Raw genomic sequence first — 23532 nt, 5'->3', positions numbered from 1 at the left:
TTGTTAATATAAGGCTTCCTTTACACCCTTTAGTGTAGTGAGGGGTGAAGTTATGGTATCCCTCCCATGGGTCCTGCACATTTCTGTATTTCACTGCATGACCCATCACTTCAATCATCCATTTGTCTTCATTCTCAAACATATAACCTTTTTTTTCACCACTGAGTCTTCTAGAAAAAGCCCAACCATGGGTCAAGCCAAGTGCTCACTTGAAAGGAAATATCACTTCACACCCACTAGGATGGCTATAATAACAGAGACTGACAGTAACAAGTGTTGGCAAAGATGTAGGGAAATTGGAATACTCACATGTTACTGGTGGAAATGCAAAATGGTGCAGTTTATATGGTCCTCAAGAACTTCACAGGTTTCCATACGGCCTAGCAATTCTACTCCTACGTATAGTCCCAAGATAATTGAAAATATATATGTCCATGTAACAGCTTGTCCATGAATCTTTGCAGTAGCACTATTCATAACAGCCAAAAAGTAAGAATAAACCAAATGTCCATTAACTGATGAATGGATAAACTGTGGTATATCCATTCAATGGAATGTGATCCAGCCATAAAAAGGAATGATGTACTGATGCATGCTGCAAAGTGGACAAACCTTGAAAACATTATGCTAAGCAAAATACCAGATACCAGATGCCAAGGGCCACTTACTTTATGACTCCATTTAAATGAAAAGTCCATAATAGATATATCCAAAGACATAGGAAGATTAGTATTTCCAAGGCAAGGGGGAGGAGAGAAAGAGAAGTGATGGCTAAAGGGGTACACAGTTTCTTTCTGGGATAATAAAAATGTGACTATGCTAAAAGTCACTGCATTATATACTATAAAGTGGAGACTTTTTTAATATGTGAGTTACATCTCAACAAAATAACAAAAAATAATTTTTAAAAATGTGCATATACATGGGCAGTGAAGCACTTCTGGGGAGAATCACCCAAACGCACAGATTGTTGCCACTATAAATTCATGAGCTTCCACCTTTAACTGAGCACTGAGTTAACTTCCATGTTTTCCTATAGTCAGTTCTCTCTTCTTAATGGCCTGTGCACTACTTAACTCAAGCCTCCAATCCTTCCACCTCCCATTCGCTCTAAGCAGATAAATCATTACAAAGTAGAAGACTTTCCCACTTCTCTTCACCAAGCCTATACACTTCACTGTCAGCACCAGTTCTCTCTTCCAGCCCTCGCATTACGGGGTACAGCTATTTCTGCTTCTCTTTCAGGCTAATCCCTGTGCTCTGTATCCCAGTACTCCTTCTGCTCTTCAGTATCTTCTCCTCAACCTGTCTCTCAGCACTTAAATCAGTTCAGGTCTATCCCACAAAACACACACCAAAAAAAAAACAGTAATGTCATCAAGAAGGAGACACAGGTTGTTCCCATTGTAGCTCTGTGATGACAAACTCAACTAGTATCCATGGAGGCACGGGTTCGGTCCCTGGCCCCCCACTCAGTGGGTTAAGGATCTGGCATTACCATGAGCTATGGTGTAGGTCACAGACTTGGCTGATCCCACATTGCAGTGGCTGTGGCAAAGGCTGGCAGCTGCAGCTCTGATTAGACCCCTGGTCTGGGAACCTCCATATGCCACACATGCAGCCCTAAAAAAAAGCAAAACAAAAAAGAAGGAGACATGGGTTGTTCCCAACTTCAGTCCCCCTCCCAAAAAGACCGACTAGCAACTAACCATAGACAAGACACCATTATGAAACTCTCAGAACCCAGGGATGAGGCTGAAGCACCCTCCTGGACCAAGAAGGACCACATTAGAAGGGCAGGAGGAGCAGTTACACTCCGACCTCATCGCCCCTCCCCCAGGCGGCACAGCACCTCACCCAGAGGGCTCCCTAGGCCTGCAGTTTCTTCAGGGGGATAATGAGAGCCCAAGGTGGACATCCAGCTCCCGCAGCATTGGCAGACACATCTTGGGAGGCCCAATTGGGTCTCATCTTATGGGGGATCATTCAGATAATCTGTAAGGCTCAACAGCTAGAGATCAAATAGAGACAGAGAAGGGGGCAACACCAACAACAACCAGGCTCCCAAGATCACATTCCTGCTCACAGAGGTACCCGCACAGACATCCCAGCCAGTGGCCCTGCCCATCTTCAGGGCTGAGCCAGTGGCCCCATCTGGCTAGGGAGCTTGTTCGCAGCTGTACCTGATTTGGGTCACCAGACAATAAGCAGCACTCAACCTTTACAATTTGCAATGATACATTACACAGACACAGACACATACGTAATGGATATTTGGTCTAACCTCTCACTATATTGAGGACAGAAATCTGGTTATTTTGCTCTCTACTATACCCAGTGTACCCCCAGTGCTGACACATGGTAAATACTCAAAAAATACCTGTTTAAGGAATATTATTTTGAAGTAAACCAAGTGCAGCTGAATCCACATGAGGCAACTATTTGACAGGAGGTAGCTTAGCCTCAGACAGCTTGGAGACTTGACCTATCACTAGAGGTTTGAGAGACCCACATGCTATAGTCACCCAAGTGCAGTAGTTAGGTAGGGACCCAACAGGGACCAAATCATGTCATACATAAGTGGGTGCATACAGAGGGACATCTTTCAAAGATGTGAAAGGCTGCCAAGTGTCGGAATTAGGTTCTGTTCCGTGTGACCCCAAGAGGAAAAAGGAGGACCAGCAAATGGAAGTACAGGAATCAAGATCACCACAGCACAGCCCAACAGAACAACCAAAGAGCGCATGGGCCAGCCAGCCTGGGAGAAAGTGAGATCTGCAGTGTGAAAACCAAGACAGTCCCTTGACACAGATTCCACAAAGGCAGTGGAAGGATCAGAGCAGTGATTTCACTGGATAATATTTCAGTTATCATCCAAACATGAGCGGCCATTAAAAATTTACAGAAAGCAGAGACTCTTCGACTCCACTCATCAGACAATGACATGAGTAAGAAGTGTCAGCTCTCATTCACACTGGCTCTCTTAACTACACTGCTCACCTTACTTCCCACCAGAAGTTAGAATGACTTCTTTGAATCACTTTTGGCTCCAGACACCCCTTGATATGAATCTTGGTGGGCAGTAAAATAGGAGAGAGGCCGGAGAGCGAGCCATGCATCTGGATAATGCATATCCTTGAAAAACTCACCCAGCACTAATTAAGAACTGAGTAAAATAAAACCTCACCCCTTTCACCTAATATAAAAGCAGCTCCAAGTCTTTGCCTGGCTGCTGGTGCAGGCAGCCTCCTGCTTCTTAGAGAAGCCTGCTTCTATTAGAATCTGAAGAAAAAATACACTGAAATATGCCAAATCTTGTTTGCTTCAAACCCAGCTTCCAGTGGATATTAGCTACATAATTGTGATGGGGCTAAAGAGAGCAATGAGGGGCAACCAATATGAGCCCCACGGGAGGCAACGTCACAGCCCTGGGCAGGAGCTCAGTAGAGTCTGTTGAACTCAGGCCAGCTTCACATCTGAGAGCTGGGAACAAACTAAAATCTAGCATCTTGAGAATGAGAGATAATATAACCTGCTAGGGGTGAGTGTGATATAAAGAATGGACTTATGTATATGTTGAAGCCAGAAATTGTGACCGTCAATGGTGAAACCCGGAGCTACATAAGGTCACATTCAGACTGGTTGGGGGCTGCACGCTACACGTGATCACTATCCTGGACAAATCAACTGTCAACAAAATAAGATATCAAATGAACTTCATGAAATCGGTGACATCGACTTCTTATTAAAATTCACTATAATATCCTCTGACCTTTCAGAGACTAACTATTGCCTCAAAAACAGGATGATATATTTTTTAAGTGTATAAGTTCAGACACCAAAAGTACATCATGAGAAAAAAGAAAGCTAAAATGTGCTCCGGACATTAATTTAAATAATGTTAGAATTGAGCACTTGAGAGAAAAGGGTTAAAACTGATTTCTCATCTCATGTCAAATGTGGCCCCTTTGCCAAAGTATTTATTTTAAAGGCAGGCACTATATGCATTTTGTCTCCTGGTCTTAATTTGTGTTTTGCTATGCTCAACAATTTTAATGCCAAGAGGAAGAAACTAAATGGAGAAGGGAATGTACTGGTCTGAACCTGGAGAGTTGATCTAATTGAACTGAAAAAATAAAAACCCTTCTCCATCTGTTCAGTACACCTGCTGATGGAGCGCTAGCACAGGTAGGGAGGAAATCCATTGGAGACCAGTTATAAATAGATTTTTATTTCATCTGCTAAAAGCTTGGCAGCCGAGGTGGGAGGCTGCCTGCACCAGCAGCCAGGCAAAGACTTGGAGCTGCTTTTATATTAGGTGAAAGGGGTGAGGAGACAGAAACCTAAGAAAACAAAGTGAAGTCAATTTCCCAATACCTCGTTTGACAACCAACCAACAGTTGTGAAGTCTGTTTAAAACGTGTCGGGCATTTCTGCTAAGAGCTGGAGATATACAAAGATCAATCTCCCCCCTTCATGGGGACTGCACAGAGTCTGACTGGAAAGACATGTTCACTCATCACTTACACAGCAAAGTTTGTGTGTTCCAACTTCCCTTGCAGCACCTATAAAACTGAATCAAGTGTGAGGAGAGGGCTTGTAAGAGGATAATGCCAACTTTACTGCTGTGCCATATCGTTCTGAGGATGAGGTCAACAGAAACCCAAAATGTTCCAAAAGGTCAATCAGAATCAAATGTTTTTGTGGCAAAGAAAAAGCCAGCAGGCATAATCCATGGACTATCAGAAGGGCCAGGAGGGGCAAGAAGTGTCCTCGTCCCTCCTCCCAGGTGGAAGTCAGAGACAGGAACTCCTCCACATGTCCCCTTCAGCCTCTAGGGTGGCACCTCACACCTGGAGGGAGGGCAGCAGGCAGCAGTCAAGTCGAATGAACTGAGCGCAAAGGAGGTGACAAGAACCTTGCTCTTTGAATACAGATGGAATCAACAGATGTCTCAAGACAGGCCTGATGTGATTATTTGGATCAGGCACGCAAGAGCAAAATGCCAAAGATTATGTTCCAAATAGGACCCTGGAGAAGATGTCGGGGCGGAGGAGGAGGAGAACAGGAGTATGTTTATTTCTCTGGGGGAAGAGCAGGCTTAGGGGAAACTTCCACATTAAGGATACTATTAAGAAGATAATGACCTGCTATTCTGTCACCACCAAGGACAACAAGAGAAATGGGATTGAACTGTGGCAAGGGAAAACTGGGTTAAATATGAGGAAGACATTCCTGACAGCAGAGGTTATTAAACACAGAAAAGGGAAACTAGAGGCGAATAGGAAGGCTCTCTGGAGGTCTTTAAAAAAGTAGAATGGCTTGGCAACTATCTGGGGGTAATTTAGGTACAGTTCTGCCCTCTCCTCTGGCCTTTATCAGTGCTCTAATGCATCCCCTGGCCCGGACAAGACACATTCACCATGGTAAACTACCGTCACACTCCGTTCAATAATGAGCTCTCCAAAGAAGAATAAGCATTAAGAAAATGGCAAAAGCTCTCTTGGAAGTAAAACTCATTTTTCTTTATTTAAACTGCATGTTGTGTTTTTATGGCTTTCTTTTTTTTCTTTCCCTAACACTTATATCCAGAAATAGCCAAACAAAGCTCAGCTACACGCATCTGCAATTCCAAAGCATTACAAGGATTTCAGGTGTAAGACTAAGTGTGGAGAAGGTTCTGAATCAGAGACAAGGAAGGATAACGCATCATGCATCTCCATCCTAGGTGCTGATGAGCCTGGGAAACTACTGCCCAGAGATTCTAGGGTCTGCTTCTCAGGAGGCTAAGAAATTAAGTGACCTCTAAGATTCTATAATTCTGGCATCTGTTTATCTTACGGGTCTATACTCAGTGTCATATTTTGAAAATGCAGAAGTTTGCATTCCAAGAGGTCCATGTTCTTTAAAGTACATGAATATTATTCTCCCTTTATGTGAGGAGGGAAAGAAAGCTTATTTTTATGGCCACACCCATGGCATATGGAAGTCCCCAGGCTAGGGGTTGAATTGGAGCTACAGCTGCTGGCCTACACCACAGCCACAGCAATGTGGGATCCAAGCCATGTCTGCAACCTATACCACAGCTCATGGCAATGCTAGATCCCAGACCCACTGAGCAAGGCCAGGGATCGAACCCACAACTTCATGGATACTAGTCGGATTTGTTTCCACTGCGCCACAATGGGAACTCCCAAAGAAAGTTTTTGGGACCCTCTTCTCCTGTCATAGCCATCATTATACTTGATTGAATCTGCTTCTTTGTGCTCTTTCTTCAGTGCTATACTACAGGCTCCATGAAGGCATAGGGTGTTTATGGTTTATCCATTACCATGTCCTCACTGCTTAGCTCTAATAGACACTCATATTAAACAAATGATGAATTGAGTGCTTGAATGAATGAATGGAATGGCAGGGATTAACCTAAAACACAGTCCCAAGTGGTGTACGGAATGGTTACTATAATAATAGCAACCTACTCTTCTCCCAGTGACCCCCCATCAAAGAGGGACGATAGAGGGAGAGAGAATTGGATGAAGGCAGTCAAAGCTACAAACTTTCAGTTATAAGCAGGTACTAGGGGTGTGATGTACAACATGATAAATATAAATAACACTGCCATATGTTTTATATGAAAGTTGTTAAGAGAATAAATCTTAAGAGTTCTTATCACAAGGGGAAAACATTTTTTTCTGTTTCTTTAATGCTGTATCTATATGAGATTGTGGATGTTCACTCAACTTATTGTGAACAAAATTTCATAATGTATGTAAGTCATATTCCCATGCACTTTAAACTTATACAGTGCCGCGTGTCATTTATATCTTAATAAAACTGGAAGGGGAAAAAAAAAAGGCAAGGCTGCAAAATCCAGGGAGGTTTGCCTTACACGCTGGATCTGCAAGTCCAATCTCGCAGCGTTTAACTTCTACCTAGAAATTTACCCTCAGTTATGACAAACTATCATCCGAAAGGCAGTGGTGCCAGGTGGCCTGAACAGCCAAGTTTCCTCTGGAAGCCTACTTTCACACTCAGATTTTAAAACGGATACATAATATCCAAAGCATTCCATACGAATGGCAAGGAGCAGAAAAAGGAGCCGGCCGGTGTGCTGCACATCCAACATCCAGCATCCGCCCCCAGTCCTCCCTGTTTCTGTATCTTCTGTGTGTTCTTTTGTTTTGCAAAGTGATTTGGGAGATTAGGTGGGTTTTGTTTAGGCGGGATAGCTGCAGAAAGTTGGTGAATAAGTGCTACTTGATTGCACCACAAAAGATACACAAGGAGTCTCAGCCACAGCTCAGTCCCACTTGCCCCAACAGTTTGAATTTCTCAATTAAGTTATTTTGTTAGCAAGAGGACTGGTTAGGGAAAGGAGAAAGTGCTTATTGCACCGAGATTATTCACTGTATAGAAATCCCTGTAATCAGATCAACAGAACATTCTTTCTAAGCCCCTGAGAGCTCCTCTTTGGTGCTGCTGCTAGTACAACAGGAATGTGCCCATCTTACTGAAGTGCTTAGGAAGCTCTGCAAACAGCAAAATAAAATTCCCAACAGTCATTTATTCAATAACTGGTGCTCAGGAACTAGCACTCCGTCCAAAGATTTCCACTAACCAAAAATCTATATAGAAAATAAGAAGCCTTGTTCTCTAATTATTAATTGTTAATTAAGGGGATAAAATTTTGGTACATTCAGAGAAATATTAGTCCCGTTAGCCCTTTCTGCCACGTCCAAAAGCATAGGTTGTAAATATTATCATTTAAGTCATATTTGAAAATGAAAACTGAAAGTACTTTGATTTTTTGAACACACACCATGGTTTATTTCAAAAAAATCACCATAAGGAAAATGAAAAAACAAGCCAAAGATTGAGAAGGACTGGTATATATTTTGTTACACAGAACTGGTATACACTAAAGGACTGGTATATATTTTGTTACATAGAATGTACCCCAAAAAGGCATATGAAATATACTACAAATTAATAAAATAACTCTAAAGAAAATTATATAAAGGGTATGAATAAAGAATGTACAGAAAAGGAAATCTAAACTATCGGCATAAAAAGATACTTGATCTTGGTAAATAGTCAGGAACACAAGCAAAAATAACAGCAAAATAATTTCTCGTACATTAGATTGATAACATTTTCAAAGTCTAATACCACCAAGCATTGGTTAAGGTATAGAAGATATAGAGATATGGGAACTTTGGTGCCCTCATGCAGGAATGTTAACTGGTACAAATGCTTTGAAGAATAATTTGGCGATACTGAGTAAAGCTGACATATTTGACAATGAAGCCCCATTTCTAGGTAATTGTCCTAAAGATCATAAATATGAGTAGAAGCCATGCACAAGTTGGTCACTACAGCACAGTCAGCACAAGGCAAAAATTAAATGTCCTTCAACAGAAGAATGGATAAACTAAAATAAAACACTCTGCAGCATCAGACCTACATTAGCAACATGGATAAATCTCAAAAATGCCTAATCTCATTAGCAAAAGAATAGCAACAGTATAAAATCATTTATATACACTTTAAAGTATGTAAAATGATGGTTACATTGTTATGGATATATATATATATATCTCAACATATATTTCTTATACATTATTTAGTATGTATGTAATACCACAAAAATGTGCATGGAAATATTCTAAACCAATTTTAGGGATAAGGCTTTAGTTATATCCCTAATGTTTTATTCTCTTTTAAAAACATCTGAAGTAAATAAATATGGCATTTGCTAATTCTGGATAAAGAGTATATGGGTATTCATTCCTTTTACTTAATACTTAACTACTTGTTTGAAAGGTTTTCATAACTAAAACTTTCTAAAGCATTTAAAAAACATACATATAACCCACAGTCTACTGGCATACAGAACTTTTTCAAATCATATAGAATCAGGTATATTATCTTTATCCATCATAGTCAAATGCTTGAAGTAGCCTGACTAGATAATTACCTCTCATATTTGTGTAATATCTATCAGTTAAATTGCTTTCAGGCATACTGCCTCATCTAATACTCTTAACAACATTTTGGTTTAGGTATTGAGACATCCATTTTTCTGAGAGGAAAAGTCAACATTTAGAGTTCTGGAGATTTTCCCCAAATCATCTACTGAATAAGCGATCTATTACTGGGGTTCAGTACGGTCATTACTATGCCTCAGATGACCATTAAGAACCCTGAGAATCTATAATTCTAAAGACATATGCATCATCCTCAAGATCTGTGTTACTGACCTGAAATCACAGGTGTTAGTAAATGAAATGAAACACTTTATCACTGAAATTGTTTAAGCCACCAGTCAGATCCATTTATTCTAACTATTTTTAATATACTGACCTCTTCTAAAAATAACTTAGAAGTCTGATAAAATCTAACATGTCATTAATGGGGAAAATGGAAATCTTGGACAGACAGGCAAGGCTCTTCTTTTATCTTTTTTTTTTTTTCCCAGCCACGCTCACAGCATGTATAAGTTTCTGGGCCAGGAATCCAACCTATGCCACAGCAGTGACCAGAGCCACATTAATAACAATGCCAGATCCTTAACCCACTGTGCTGCAAAAAAAAAAAAAAAAACACGAAAACCCTAAGGCTCTAATTTCAAAAATAAATTTTCAGAGTTAACAAAGTTGACTCTACCTTGCTTCTTCACTCAGAATCTTTTATTCAATGTGCTCATGGTAAACACATACTAATCTTAAGGAAGCTAGTGATTAGAGAAGGATCATTCCCTAATTTGAGAACTTAAATATCATTAAATAAGTTGTCAAACACAAGCAGTGCCAACAATATCAGCTAAATATAAGGAACGCACAGATCATGGACTACTGAGGCTATTTCATCAAATATAAAATTTACAATATAAATAACATATCACCTAGAGGAACCTGAACTTCACTCTCACCAGCAGTAACAAAGCACCCCTATCACTCCAGGCTGTAAATAAAGGCCAATGAAGACTACCCACACCTTGTAGTATGAGGGAGTGCCTCCTCTTCCCTGCTGGCAGGGAGTCAGAGGAGTTCTAGTAAAATAGAAGATTTAAATAAGATCCATAGTCTCATAATACCCCAAACATCCAGGATATAATCACAATCCACCCCTCAAACCAAGAACAAGGCAAATCTCAATTCAAACAAGAATAGAATGATCCCAACACCAAGATGACACAGATGCTGGAATTATCTAACAAGGATTTTAAAGCAGTCATCATAAAACTGTTTCAACAAACAATAAGCACACATTAAACAAATGAAAAATTTTAAGTCTTGGCAATGAAACAGCAGATAAAATACAAATTAAAACTCAGTAGGTTGGCTCAATAGCAGAATAGAATGACACAGGAAAGAACCAGTGAACCTGAAAATAGGAACAATATAAACTACCCAATAAGAACAATAAAGAAAAAACAGACTTAAAAAAATTATCAGTGTCAAACAGACAAAAAAATTACCAGGACTACAACAACAACAAAAAAATCTATCATTCATATCAACCAAGTCCTGGAAGGAAAGGAGAAAAAAAGGCCTAAAAATGGGCTCAGAGAAATTATGGCTGAAGACCACAAATGTGGCAAAAGACATAAACCTACATATTCAAGAAAATGAGTGAAACTTAGGATAAATCCAATGAAATCCATGCCAAGATACAACATAATCAAACTCTTGGACAACTAAAGACAAAGAGAAAGACTGTGAAAGTAGTGAGAGGGAAACATCTTACCTAGAAGGGAAAACAATTAGAAAGACAGCAGTTTCACATCAGAAACTACAGAGGCTGACGGAAATGGCATAAAATTTTTTTAAATGCTGGGGGAAAGCTATCAGCCAAGAATTCTATATCCAGCAAAAATATCCTTCAGGAAAAAAGGAACATCAAGACATTCTCGGATGAAGGAAGACTAAGAGACTTATCACCAGCAGACCTGCCCTAAACGAATGGCTAAAGGAAGTTCACTAAACAAATGATAAGAATGTGGATTCCCTTGTGGCACAGTGGGTTAAGGATCCAGTGTTGTCAATGAAGCAACTCAGCTTACTGTTGTGGCATGGATTCAATCCCTGGCCAGGAGCTTCCATATGCCACAGGCATAACCAAAAAAAAAAAAAAAAAAAAAAAAAAAAGAATGCAATGACAAGGTCCTACTGTACAGCACAGGGAACTACATTCAATTACCTTGTAATAACCTATGAAACATGAAAATATGAAAAGGAATATATATTTTTTATATATCTGAATTGTTTTATACATGAAATTAATACATTGTAAATCAATCATACTTCAATTTCAAAAAAAAAGAAATAGTAAGAATGCTAAGAAACCACTTTGTGTTAAAAATGATATATGACAATTATACTCCATTCAAATACTGTTATGTGAGTATTGCCCTGATTAAGACACCTTGAGAAACTCTATACTACAAAATAATTTTACAGAGATGAATGCAGTATTTGGGTTATTTCCACAAAAAGTAGACATCATGAGCTCTTAGTCAAGTCTGCAACCTCCTTCTTTATTATACCATTATCTATGCTGGAAACTCTAATTCAACTTACAGCCTTTCAGTTTACAATAAGCCCTTCAAAAATGGAACCTGCTGTGAGTGCTAATACTGCCTACTGACCCAGAAATTCCACACGGGAATATACTCAAAAGAATTGAAAGCAGAGACTCACACAGGCATTTGTACACCCACTCAAAGCTGCACCCACTCCAAGTAGCACTTCAATAGCCAAAAGATGGAAACAACCCATATGACCATCAAGAGACAAACAGGCAAATAGAATATGGTATATATACACAGGAATATTATTCAGCCTTAAAAAGGAATCATATTCTGACATGTGCAACAGCATGAATGAATTTTGAGGCCATCACATTAAGTGAAATATCCAGTCACAAAAGTATGAATACAGTATGATAGTACTTACACGCAGTAACTAGAGTAGTCAAATTCATGGAGACAAAAAGTAAAATGGAGGTTTCCAGGGACCTAGGGGGAGGGAGAACAGAATGCTGTTGCTTAATAGGTATAGAATCTCAGAATTTAGTTTTGCAGGATAAGAATATTTCTGTGGATCGATTATAGTGATGACAGCACTACAAACAAATGAATGTACTTAATTGCCACTGAACTGAACACTTAAAGATGGTTAAGGCAGTAAATTTACATCATGTATTTTTACCACAATTTTAACAATAAAAATATCAAGCATTTACTGAGCACTATGTACCAGAGCTTTGCATGTAGTTCCTTATCTCTCCTCCCAACAATTTTTGAGGAGAGTAGCATGACCCCATCCCATTTCATTCATGAAGAAACTGAGTTCATATAACTTGATCAAAAGAAAAAATGGAATCAAAATTCAACTGAGGCTGGTGAGACTCTGAAGCCCTTTCCCTCTAAGCCACAGAGATAAGGGACTGTTTGTTTCAGAGGCATCAGAATAAAGCACCCCTGAGTCTTTGAGAACAATTTGATCTTCTCATGGAGAAAATCATTTACAGTAGCTAAGGTAGAAAGAGATATAAATGGCATTGATATATGGGATGAAAAGGATGGCATTACTATAGATGGGCTAATTCTTCAAAATCCAAACTATAATACCAAAATATTTTCCATAAAACCTTAAGATCCATACACTAGGAATATTCTGATTATACAGGACCAAGAGATTTTTACTATAAAGCAAAAGAGAACACAGAACACAAACAGGTAAACGTTTTCCCTTTCTACAGTTGCTTTTAGACACAACCAATGACCAAACTCAGTCAAGTTTTACAGCTGGTGTTATTATTGTTATTATTATTCACAACCTATTGGGTTTCAGAATAAACTCCCCACTTCAGTGTTCACTGAACATTTTCTTTCACTTTACCAGAATTTCTACATACTCATCTCTCCCTATTTTACTATATTCTCTGGAACTCTTCCAATCACATTTCTTATCCTATCAACATCCCAAGGTCAAATATTGGAATGCTGCCCTTCCCCACCCCTGCCCCCAGACCCTCAGACCTTCTTCTATTCCTGCTATTCCAATTCCAAGCCTGGACTCAAGCCATGCCCACTCTCTTCAGAGCCACCACTAACACATGCGGTGACTCTGTACCTTCCTCCAGCCAACTAAGACAAAGGGCTATGAGGAAAGTAGTGGCTGAGTTTTAGCCTGCCTACGCCACTGTACACAATGGTCCTGACTCTCCTGGGCCTTAAACACCCCTAGAGAAAGACCTAGAAAAATGTCATTCAACATGAACTGGCCTCAAAAACCCTTTATAATATCTCACCATACCCTCAAAGCAGGTTGTTTCTGACATTACAATCTAACCCCAAGACCCCACATATACCCTCATGCATCTAGTGAAATTGCCAACAGGACTGAAGCCAGCCCCTGAGCAGTGCCCTCAGCCTTCTTCCCACACTCATAAGAGAGACCTAAGCTTATTAAACAACCATTGGTCTGCCCTATGCTTGCGCCGAACCACCAAGGCCTAAGGTACAGTTCTGGGATTCTCGGGAGAAACTAAGAGTGAGAGAATGAGAGACAATAGAGGGCTGGTTGGAGGGAATGGCTGGTTGGGGCCATTGTGACCAGTCAAGTCTTTGTTTTGTACTGTCTCCAATGGCAAGTTCTAACTTGGTCACAAAGAATGTGGACCTACACTTCACCCCCTCTAAACCCATAACTAGCATCACAAACTCAAGATAAAGCAACCATGAGGGGGGAAAAAAATCTTTCAATCAAATAAAACTCAAGAAGATAATAAACTGGTTCACAACTTGGTTTATGCCTTCGATGAATCTTTGTTGAGCTGCCATTACGTACTGACTCCTGTGTTAGGCGTTTTTGCCAGGATTAAACGAGATAATGGGTGAGAGCATTTGGTTAACTGGGAAGAGATACACATTTGTCAATTATTCTGATCCTTTCTCTCCCCACAACTAGACCCCTTATTCCTAATGGGCAGAAATAATATCTTTGTATCTCCTATGGGCTACATGGTGCCTGGCACAGAGCAGGCCCTCTGGCAATATCTGCTGAATTGCTTCAGCAGTGCATACCCGCAGCTGAAACATTTCTAACCTCCATTCCATTGGACACCAGCCCTGACATAGGCTGTGGCCACAGCAGCCTCCAAGCTCACCTCCCTGGCTCACGTGACTTTTATCTCCTCTTCAGAATATGAACTTATACCTTCTTTTTATATTGGAGACCAACTATATGGCATAAAGTTAGACCACTAAGTTAAAAGCTCACATATGTCTAAAGTCAAGAGATGTGTTATGCCTATGAGTCTTCAAATTAGTGAACAAAGCTAAAGAAAAAAAAAAAAAAAAACCACTGGAGAACAGAGAAGGTGAACTGACTGATCCATTTAAAATACCCTGCCCTCTAGTAAACTTACTTTCTAAAGACCATGCTGGCTAATGGATGTGGGGTTGGCGTCTTCTTTCTTTCTCTCTCTGTCTCTCTCTCTCTCTCTCTCTCTCACACACACACACACACAAACACACACAGGAAAGGAAAAAAATCCCTCATAAAGAACACACTGTTTTTTACATTGCAGTCACATCTTCAAAGGTCCGATGACACCTGCTTGAACATATGTAAAATCTAGCATGCGAGCAGTAGTTCAATTCCCTACTTAATTTCTTCCTCTCAACATTTGAATTATTGATTTTACACATCCATCAGAAGACTTGAACAACTGAAGATTTTTGGTCAATAAGTTGCAGAAACCTAAACAATGGTAAAATAAAATTCTCACAGCTATAGAGTGACACAGCTACCTATCACTAATCTTCTGATTGTTTTTAAACAACACTCTATAATACGTAAATTGTGCAACAAAAGTTAACATACTTTAAACTATTGAAGTCTTTCTCATTACAGCAGTGCTCTTTTCTCTCCAGGCTTTGTGGTTCTGTTTTATATCTATTCCCTCTTTCATCCATGGACATGGCTTCCTTCCCTGTTACCCAAAATCAATAAAATATTAGCATACTTGAGTGGGTACTCAATAAACATTTGTTCGATAGATGAATAAATGAGAGAATAATTATAAAATGTTGGACTAAAGTCCCCTGAGAGATCTGCATTAGTTTACAGCATTATGTGCTTGTATTTTCAGGTATATATGTCTAAATAGGACTTAATAATGGGCATTAATACTAAATGTTAGTTAAATATTAATCTTTTTCTGTCAATCACTCTACTTCAAAATATGATATAATGCAAATTATAATAATTTTGCTGAGAGAGTTCATTTACAATTATATCACTAGTATTTCATACACCTTAAAATAAGAATTGACCTATTAATACTAAAATAGAAATAATTCATAACCTAAATGTCAAATGTGTTTGTAAAATAAAAAGGTCTACAACCAAAGAAGAATGCATTATGTCAAACCTAAATGTATGTGTTTGACAATGTAATCAACACCATTTCTTAAACATACCTTTTTAAAAAAGGTTGTACAAATAGTCTCTACTACATCTGGTTAATAAGAAGCATCTTAATACAGGGCTTTTTTCATTTTAAGTTATGTAACAAGTAGGCCAGAGAGAATATATTAGTAAGAACTTCATTTGGTATCATAGCTAATATTTACTATCAAACTTTAATAAGTACTATAAAATGTAACTTCACCAGCATCAAAAAATTTAATATTTTAAGGTATGTTCTGATATCTCTGTGTTTTAATTCACTTATTTTGTATGATATTGTCAGAAAATAACTGGACATAAAGTAATCTGGATATAAGTTTGTTCTTACTGAGTTCGCCGGAAAGATGTCATAAAATAAGCTAGCAAATAATTCTTTTAACTTTAAGGGGAAATAATCTTAAATAAACTAAAGGCGTGATGCATTTAGCAAACCTAAATGACAAGAGGTTATGTCAACTGTTCAAGAGGCAAATGAAAGTAAATATAAATCGGTAATAAGACGGTCAGTATTAAAACGTGGCTGTAATTTAACTTATTTACTGAACTTTCCTTTTGTTTCCCATACCGTTGGTTTTCAGTGTAGGCATGAATGATCCTGTGATCAGTTCAAAAGGGAAGACCGTAGCCACGCAAACACCCCTTCCAGTGCTTATCAACATGTCTTTTATGTCTTGGCGTCCATCTTAGGAGTACCAGCGAGGTGGTGTATAAAGAAGCTTAGAAAACAAAGGTTGTCCTTTTGGCAACCCTCATGAACATTAAGTGATTTCATTTTATTGAAGATCAAAATGTTGATTAGTGGGAAAAAAAAAAAAAGTTGAAGGAACCACTTAAACTGAACTATGCAAACACCTGTATTAGATTTCACATATTTTTAAACTGTATTTGTATACCAAATGCCATTCTCAGAATTGCTGATGTGTCATGATAATACTATAAAAACTATTTTGAACCATTGATTATTTGAGGCGCGCAACGACATGAAGCTATAAACAACAACAAAAAAAATGTTTTATCAAAGGATTCACAAATGCATGATCACATACTCAAAACAAAAGCATAGATCCTGGAGCAGTCTTTAACACTGTCTAAAATGATTAGTACTTAAGTGAACATATACGATTTTCCTGTATTCTTTTAATACATACAGTTAAAAAGAAAATTTATTATTACAGGAAGTCAAACTCTTATCTTTAGAAATAGAATACTCACTGACAAGGAGGGTGGTCGATAAAAATACGTGCCTTACAGTTAACCCCTCCTATAATAAGGCTGATTTTTAAGAGCAGAACTATCACAATCCAACCATAACCAGGCCTAATAGAAAGTATTTATTGTTAAGAAATTAGATATAAAGTATATATCTAAGTGAAACACAAGGCAGTAGTGAAAAGAAAATCGATGAACTTTCTAGGTTTTCCTTCTACCTAAAACACTGTGAGAGAGCCAGGCTATAGTATTCATTTAATTATACAATCTAATCAACTAAAAACAATAGAATTTTTTTCCAAGTATTTCAAACACAGCTCACTACTTCTTATCCAAAAGATTTAAATTCTCTTCTCTGCCATTCCCAGCCATTTCTGCCAACATCATAAAAATTACCTTTTATCATTTCCTTCTCACAATGAGAATTCCCTAATCGCACACATCTTTTAGACACAGACACCTCCCCACCCACCTCCCCACCCACCTCCAAAAACTGGTTCAGAGCAAAGACACACACAAAAATAATGACCAAGCTCACATTTCTTGTTTGCCCTTCAAGCGAAGTCTGGTGTCTTCAGCTTGCCTTTCTGGTCTTCTGTGTTGTCACTCATTGCTGGGGGATGTAGTTTAGGACAGCATGAAGCAGCAGAAATAAAAGCTGTTGCTTTAAGAAAACGTTTTCTTAAACACATGGATAAAACAACTTTTACTCTGACTTCCTGGCTGGGTTGCATAAAATCTTAGAAAGGCTCCTTGAAAAGTGAATGTCTACAAATGGGAAAAAAAATAAATAAAATAAAATCTAAAAACTTACGTTCTGAACACATTCCGAAGGATGTCTGATTTGATTTGAAAGCAGGTTTGTATTGATGAACAAAGTTTATTTTTGCAGAAAATTAATATTCTAATTAGAAATTTGCCTTGCCATCTTCTACATTGTCAGTCCTGTCTCTCATAGAATAATCATACATGCAAAAAAATCAAATACAGTATTTCCCAAATGCATGGACACTGTGGAAGCTTCATTTTGAAAAAGGCTTTTATTTCCCTGAATACTGGTGACTAAACGTCATTGTATGTACCAACACTTTCAAATAGCCCAAGAGACTTAAAAAGCCTTCTAAGTTTGAAAACCAAAAAGTTCTGAGTTTTCTGTACCCCAGGACGGTTTTCTTTCCTGAAGCTCAAGCCGAGAAAGCAGACAAAAGAAGCTGATTTGACTGAGCTGTGCCAAGTCTTGCCTTTTTTTCTTTCCTCAGCTCTCCCTCTGCCTCTCTCTCTCTCTCTCTCCCTTCCCTCTCTCTCTCTTTCTCTCTCTCACTCTTTTGCTCCCAGTATGGCAACCTTCCGAGCAGTCTTGGCGGAGGTCCAGCCTGTGCCAGCCTGTCTGAATTCTTGTCTCCAAAAGATGTCCTTTGCGGATCAATTAATACATTTGAAAACAGGAAACTGGTACGGTACCCAAATCCTGGCACCAACAGCATCGACTTCTGCCAAATCACCTTACAGATTTCATGGTATCCTACCTTTCATCATCATTACTAACATGTTCCCGGAGCAATAATGGAGTACTAGAAGCCATTCACTGCTCAGCGATAAGGAATCTGTTCCCTAGAAATGTCCATATGCGACATATGCACAACCTGCAGTAAATCAAAATTCTCCTGTGAGAAGAGACGTATGTAACTTTAATAAGCACCACATACTGTATTTCTTTTTATGAGACTTGCTTTTCCTTGCCCTGATGCAAAGAATCATGGGAGAACAGAAAGGAAGAATGCAGATTAAAATTAAAACTGTATGCCCAAATAAGTCATGCTTTATCCTAAGGGAAAAGAATTGAGTTCTGATTGATCAAAATAGTTAGCAATTCCTATTTTCAAGAAAACTCTAATATAAACTGTAGCTATCCAAAATTTTACTGGAGATAAAGGGGGGAAAGAATTCTTTTCAGAACACAAATATTAATTAAAAGGGAAAAAAAGACTTAGAGTGGAATGAGTAAAATTAAGTATCTTTTCATATTTTGAACTTCAAGTTTCAACATAGCCACTTGATTACTAAATTCATACTAGGGCAACTGAATAAGCATAAATAAAAACTGCCTATTTTTATTTATAGTATGCACATCTTTTGAAGCAAATCAGCCAGTCTGTACTGCACACATGTACCTGTCCTTTGCAGATTAAGTAATACATTTGTAAACAGGAAACTGTGGCGTGGTACCCAAATCCTGGCACCAATAGCATCAACTTACACCAAATCATTTTCTCACATTTTATTTAAAAAATCATTTTATCTCTGATGTTTGAAAATACAGAATAGCCAAATGCTAAAAGTACCATAGTTTCATAGAAAGAACCCAGAATAGTAGGTTCTGGTCCTTGGCTCCATCCTTCTAATTTAATATGACCTCAGGATCTCAAACTGCTTAAGCTATATAATCCTTAGTTTGCTCTTCTATCAAATATATAAATCAGTGACTTCCTCCTCTATGTTCCCAAAATACTCTGTTTATAGTTAGTATATCTTCATTTTAAGTATACAGTAATTTGTTGAGTATCTATCAACCAAATGTGTCATCCTTGTAGGCAGGACCATGTGTTACTTATCTAAGAAAACTAACAGCCTTGCATGGAGCCTTTCATATACAGGTGCTCAAGAAATATATTATGTGAATGAATTATGGGGACTGAACACATAAACATCACTCTAAAGTTTTGTATAACTAATAGTGAAAAATAAAACTGTACACTACTAAATCATAAAGTTGTCAGACAAGAGAAACTACAGAAATATCATAAGGATCAAACTAAAAAACTAACAAAAAATGCTCTATGCTGTTTTCAAACAAGAACAATGAATCATGGGCAGGGTGTCAGTGCATTTGCAATTTCTAATCAAACTGTTGAAAGCTAAAGACAAAGAAAGAATCTTGAAAACAGCAGAAGTGACTCCTCAAGTACAAGGAAGCCTCCATAAGATTAACTGCTGACTGCTCACTGCAAACCATGGAGGCCAGAAGGCAGTGGGATGACACCTTGAAAGTGCTGAAAGAGAAAAAAAGAAATCTACCAAAAATTCTGTCAGCAAAACTCTCCTCTAAATATCAAGGAAACATTAAGACACTTCCAGCTAAACAAAAACAAAGTTTATCACTAGCAGATCTGCCTTACAAGAATACTAATGGAACTTTCCCTCCAGGCTGAAATGAAAGAAAACTAGACAGTAACTCAAAACTACGTGAAGAAATAAAGAACACAAGTAAAGTAATCACAAAAGCAAATGTAAAGATACTATAAAAGCATTTTTGTTTGCGACTCTTTTTCTTGAAAGACAATGGCATAAAGCAATAATTATAAATCTATGTTGACGGGCACATAATAGATGAAGATATAATTTGTAATGATAAAGAAGGGATGGAACAGAGTTCTATAGGAGCAATTTTCTATATACTATTGAAATTAAGTTGGTATTAATCTGATTTAGATTGTAATAAATTAAAGTGTTAACTGTATCTCCCCAGAGCTAAGAAAAGCACTAAGTAAAAAAATCAATAAAAAAAAAGGAATTAAATGTAACCAAAGAAAAATATTTAACACAAGAAAGGCAGTAATGGAAGAACAGAGAAACAAAAATGACAGACATAGAAAACAGCAAAATGGTGAAAGTTAATCAAACCTTATCAATATTTACATTAAACATAAATGAACTAAATAAAGACTCCAACTGGAAGACAGAGATTGGCAGAATGAATAAAAATAAATGATCTAATTATATGCTGTCTACAAGAGACACACTTTAGATTCAAGGAAACAAATACATTGAAAGTAAAAGGATTTTAAAAATATATACCACACAAATAGCAATCAAAAGAGAGCTGGAAGAGTTCCTGTCGTGGCTCAGCAGTTGATGAATCCAACTAGGAACCATGAGGTTGAGGGTTTGATCCCTGGCCTTGCTCAGTGGGTTAAGGATCCGGCATTGCCATGAGCGGCGGTGTAGATTGCAGACACAACTCGGATCCTGCGTTGCTGTGGTCCTGGTGTAGGCTGGCGGCTACAGCTCCAATTCAACCCCTAGCCTGGGAACCTCCATATGCTGTGGGAGCAGCCCTAGAAATGGAAAAAAAAAGAGAGAGAGAGAGAGCTGGAATATTATATTAACATCAGACAGAATAAAGGTTAAGACAAAAATTAGTACTAGAGACAAATAAGGACAATTTATAATGGTAAAAGGTTCATATTCATCAAGAAGATACAACCATTATAAATATGTATACATATAACAAAGGAGGCCCAAAATATATGGAGCAAAAAAAAAGGGGGGAATAACTGAAGGAAGAAATGGACAATTCAACAAATAGATAATTCTCCAAAAACCGTTGGAGACTTCAGCACTCCACTTTCAATAGTGAATAGAACTAGATAGGCATCAAGCAAAATAGAAGATTTAAACAACACTATAAAGCAACTAGGCCTAACAGACATCAGTAGAATACTGCCCTCAACAGTAGCAGAATGCACATTCTTCTCAAGTGTATACAGAACATTCTCCAGGTCAGACAACATATTAGGCCATAAAACAGTCCTCAATAAGTTTAAAGGGATTGAAATCATATAAAGTATTTCTCCAACCACAAAGATTAAAGTAGAAACCAGAGTACCTGCTGTGGTGCAGTGGATTAATGATCTAGTGTGCCCACAGCTGTGGCATAGGTCACAGATGCAGCTCAGATTCAATCCCTGGTCCTCCATTCCTGGCCCTGGAACTTTCATATGCCACAGGTATGGCCAAAAATGGAAAGGAAAGAAAAAGAGAGAGAGAAAGAAAGTAGAAACCAACAAGAGGAAAAAAGATTGGGGAAAATCACAAATATGTGGAAAGTAAATAATGCTCCTAACCCATGAGGAATAAAGACTAGAGTGGATATAAATAAAACAGTGAACAGAAAAACAACACAGAAAATCAGAAAAAAATATTGCAAGAGAACTACAAACCAATACTCCTTATGAATACAGATGCAAAAATTTTGATTAAAATTAAAACAAATTGAGTGTAGCAACACATAAAAAAGATTATAAATCATGACTAAGTGGGATTTATCCCAGGGATACAAGGTTGGTTCAACATAGAAAAATCAGTCAATGTAATAGTTGACAAATCCCAACACCTTTAATCATTAGAAACCTTTATCTACATAAAGAAAGGAAGAGCACTGAAGAAGGAATAGGTAAAGGCAAAAATAAAACTTTGATTTTCCATATTTTTAATTAATTTAATAGGTAACAGAATATAAAAAATGTACTTGAATATATGCACTTATGTATATATATTATATATATGCTTCTGTATAAGAGAAATGAATGACTATAATGATATAAGGGACAGGAAGAAAGAATTAGGATTATTTTGTTATTATAAGGTACTCACCCATGAAAGTACTACTCATGAAGGAGTATAATGCTATTTGAAAGTGGATTTGGATTAGCTGTATAACTGATACACTGAGAGAGGCAAGAAAATGCAATCAATAAAATATTCAATTAAAACCACAAAAGTCGGGGAAAATGTGGAAGACAAGGAGTTCCTGCCATGGTGCAATGGGTTAAGAATTTGACTGCAGCAGCTTAGGTCACTGCACAGCTGCAGGTTCAATCTCCAGCCTGGTGCAGTGGATTAAAGGATCCAGCATTGCTGCAGCTGTGGCTTGGATCACAGCTGCGGCTCAGATTCTATCCCTTTACATATGCCACAGTCATAAAAAAAAGTAGAAGAAAAATAAGAAGACAAAACAATGCAACAAATGGAAAACAGTAACAAACATGGTAGATATTTATCCACCTATATCAATAATCACTTTGAACATCAATAGCCTACATGTACCAATTAAGACAGAAATTGACGAAGTGGATAAAAACATGTCTACACAAAAACTTTACATAAATGTTCACAATAACATTTCTCATAACAGCCAAAAAGTGAAAACAATCCAAGTGTCTATTAACTGTTTAATTGGTAAACAAAATGTATTCCAGCCATACAATGGAATACTATTCAGTAATAAAAGGAATTAAGCACTTTGACATGCTTTAACATGGATGATCTTTGAAAAAATTATGCTAAGGAAAGAAGCCAGACACAAAAAATCCATATACTACATGTTTCTATTTATATGAAAGCTCCAGAGTCGGCAAATCCATAGATACAAGACCAATGGTTGCCAGGGGCTGGGCAGAGAGAAGAATAGGGAGTGACTGCCAATGGGTAAGAGATTTTCTCTTGGACTGATAAAAATGTAGTGGAATTAGGGGTGACAGTTGCACAATTTGGTTTTTGCTTTTATTTGCTTACTTTCTAATCTTTGTCAAAATAAGCCCTTACAAGTGCAATTACTTCAAAGCATCTTTTTAAAATTTTTATTAGGTTATAGTTGATTTACGATGTTGCATTAGTTTCAGGTGTACAACAAAATGCATATACATAGATCCATTCTTTTTCAGATTCTTTTCCCATATAGGTTATTACAGAGTATTGAGTAGATTTCCCTGTGCTATACAGTAGATCCTTGTTACTTATCTATTTTATATATAGTAATATGTATATGTTAATCCCAAACTCCTAATTTATCCCTCCCTCTCCAGCATTTCTGAGTGTTATAAATGATTACACCCCAAGGTAAACCCACAAAATCCCTTTTAGCCTTTTATATAGAAGAAATACTATACATTAGCTGAAACCTTGTCCATAAGAATCTGCCTCAGGAATCTACCCAGCAAATTCTAGTGCCTAACTCTGTTTTCATGTCTCTGCTCTCTCAGTCAACTCCAGCATTTCCGGT

The 23532-nt window shown here is 37.9% G+C and overlaps 1 protein-coding gene across 30 annotated transcripts in view; it reads right to left on the bottom strand.

Annotated features, from left to right (window-relative positions):
- The window catches only part of MSRA (methionine sulfoxide reductase A), a 383609-nt gene that overhangs the window by 321950 nt on the left and 38127 nt on the right, over positions 1-23532 (bottom strand). For 5 of the 30 annotated variants that reach the window (XM_021072631.2, XM_084997821.1, XM_084997820.1 and 2 more), the window contains exons 2-3: positions 14895-15003; positions 11958-12019 (exon numbers count right to left, since the gene is read on the bottom strand). The exons of 6 other annotated variants lie outside the window; for them this stretch is intronic. In XM_021072631.2, coding sequence (XP_020928290.2) covers positions 11958-12019; positions 14895-15003 — 171 coding nt within the window. Of the gene's footprint in view, positions 1-11957; positions 12020-14894; positions 15004-17087; positions 17155-17229; positions 17356-17505; positions 17837-23532 lie in introns of those variants that run through there. 19 more of the 30 variants (XM_084997830.1, XM_084997834.1, XM_084997831.1 and 16 more) reach the window with 10 other exon arrangements.

Source organism: Sus scrofa, chromosome 14 (genome assembly GCF_054392235.1).
Source record: "Sus scrofa isolate SSC_HxYL_T2T_F1_AM1 chromosome 14, Sscrofa_HxYL_maternal_Yorkshire_Landrace_v2.0, whole genome shotgun sequence".
In the NCBI taxonomy this organism is placed as follows: Eukaryota; Metazoa; Chordata; class Mammalia; order Artiodactyla; family Suidae; genus Sus; species Sus scrofa.
This window is presented reverse-complemented; position numbering and strand designations above follow the sequence as displayed.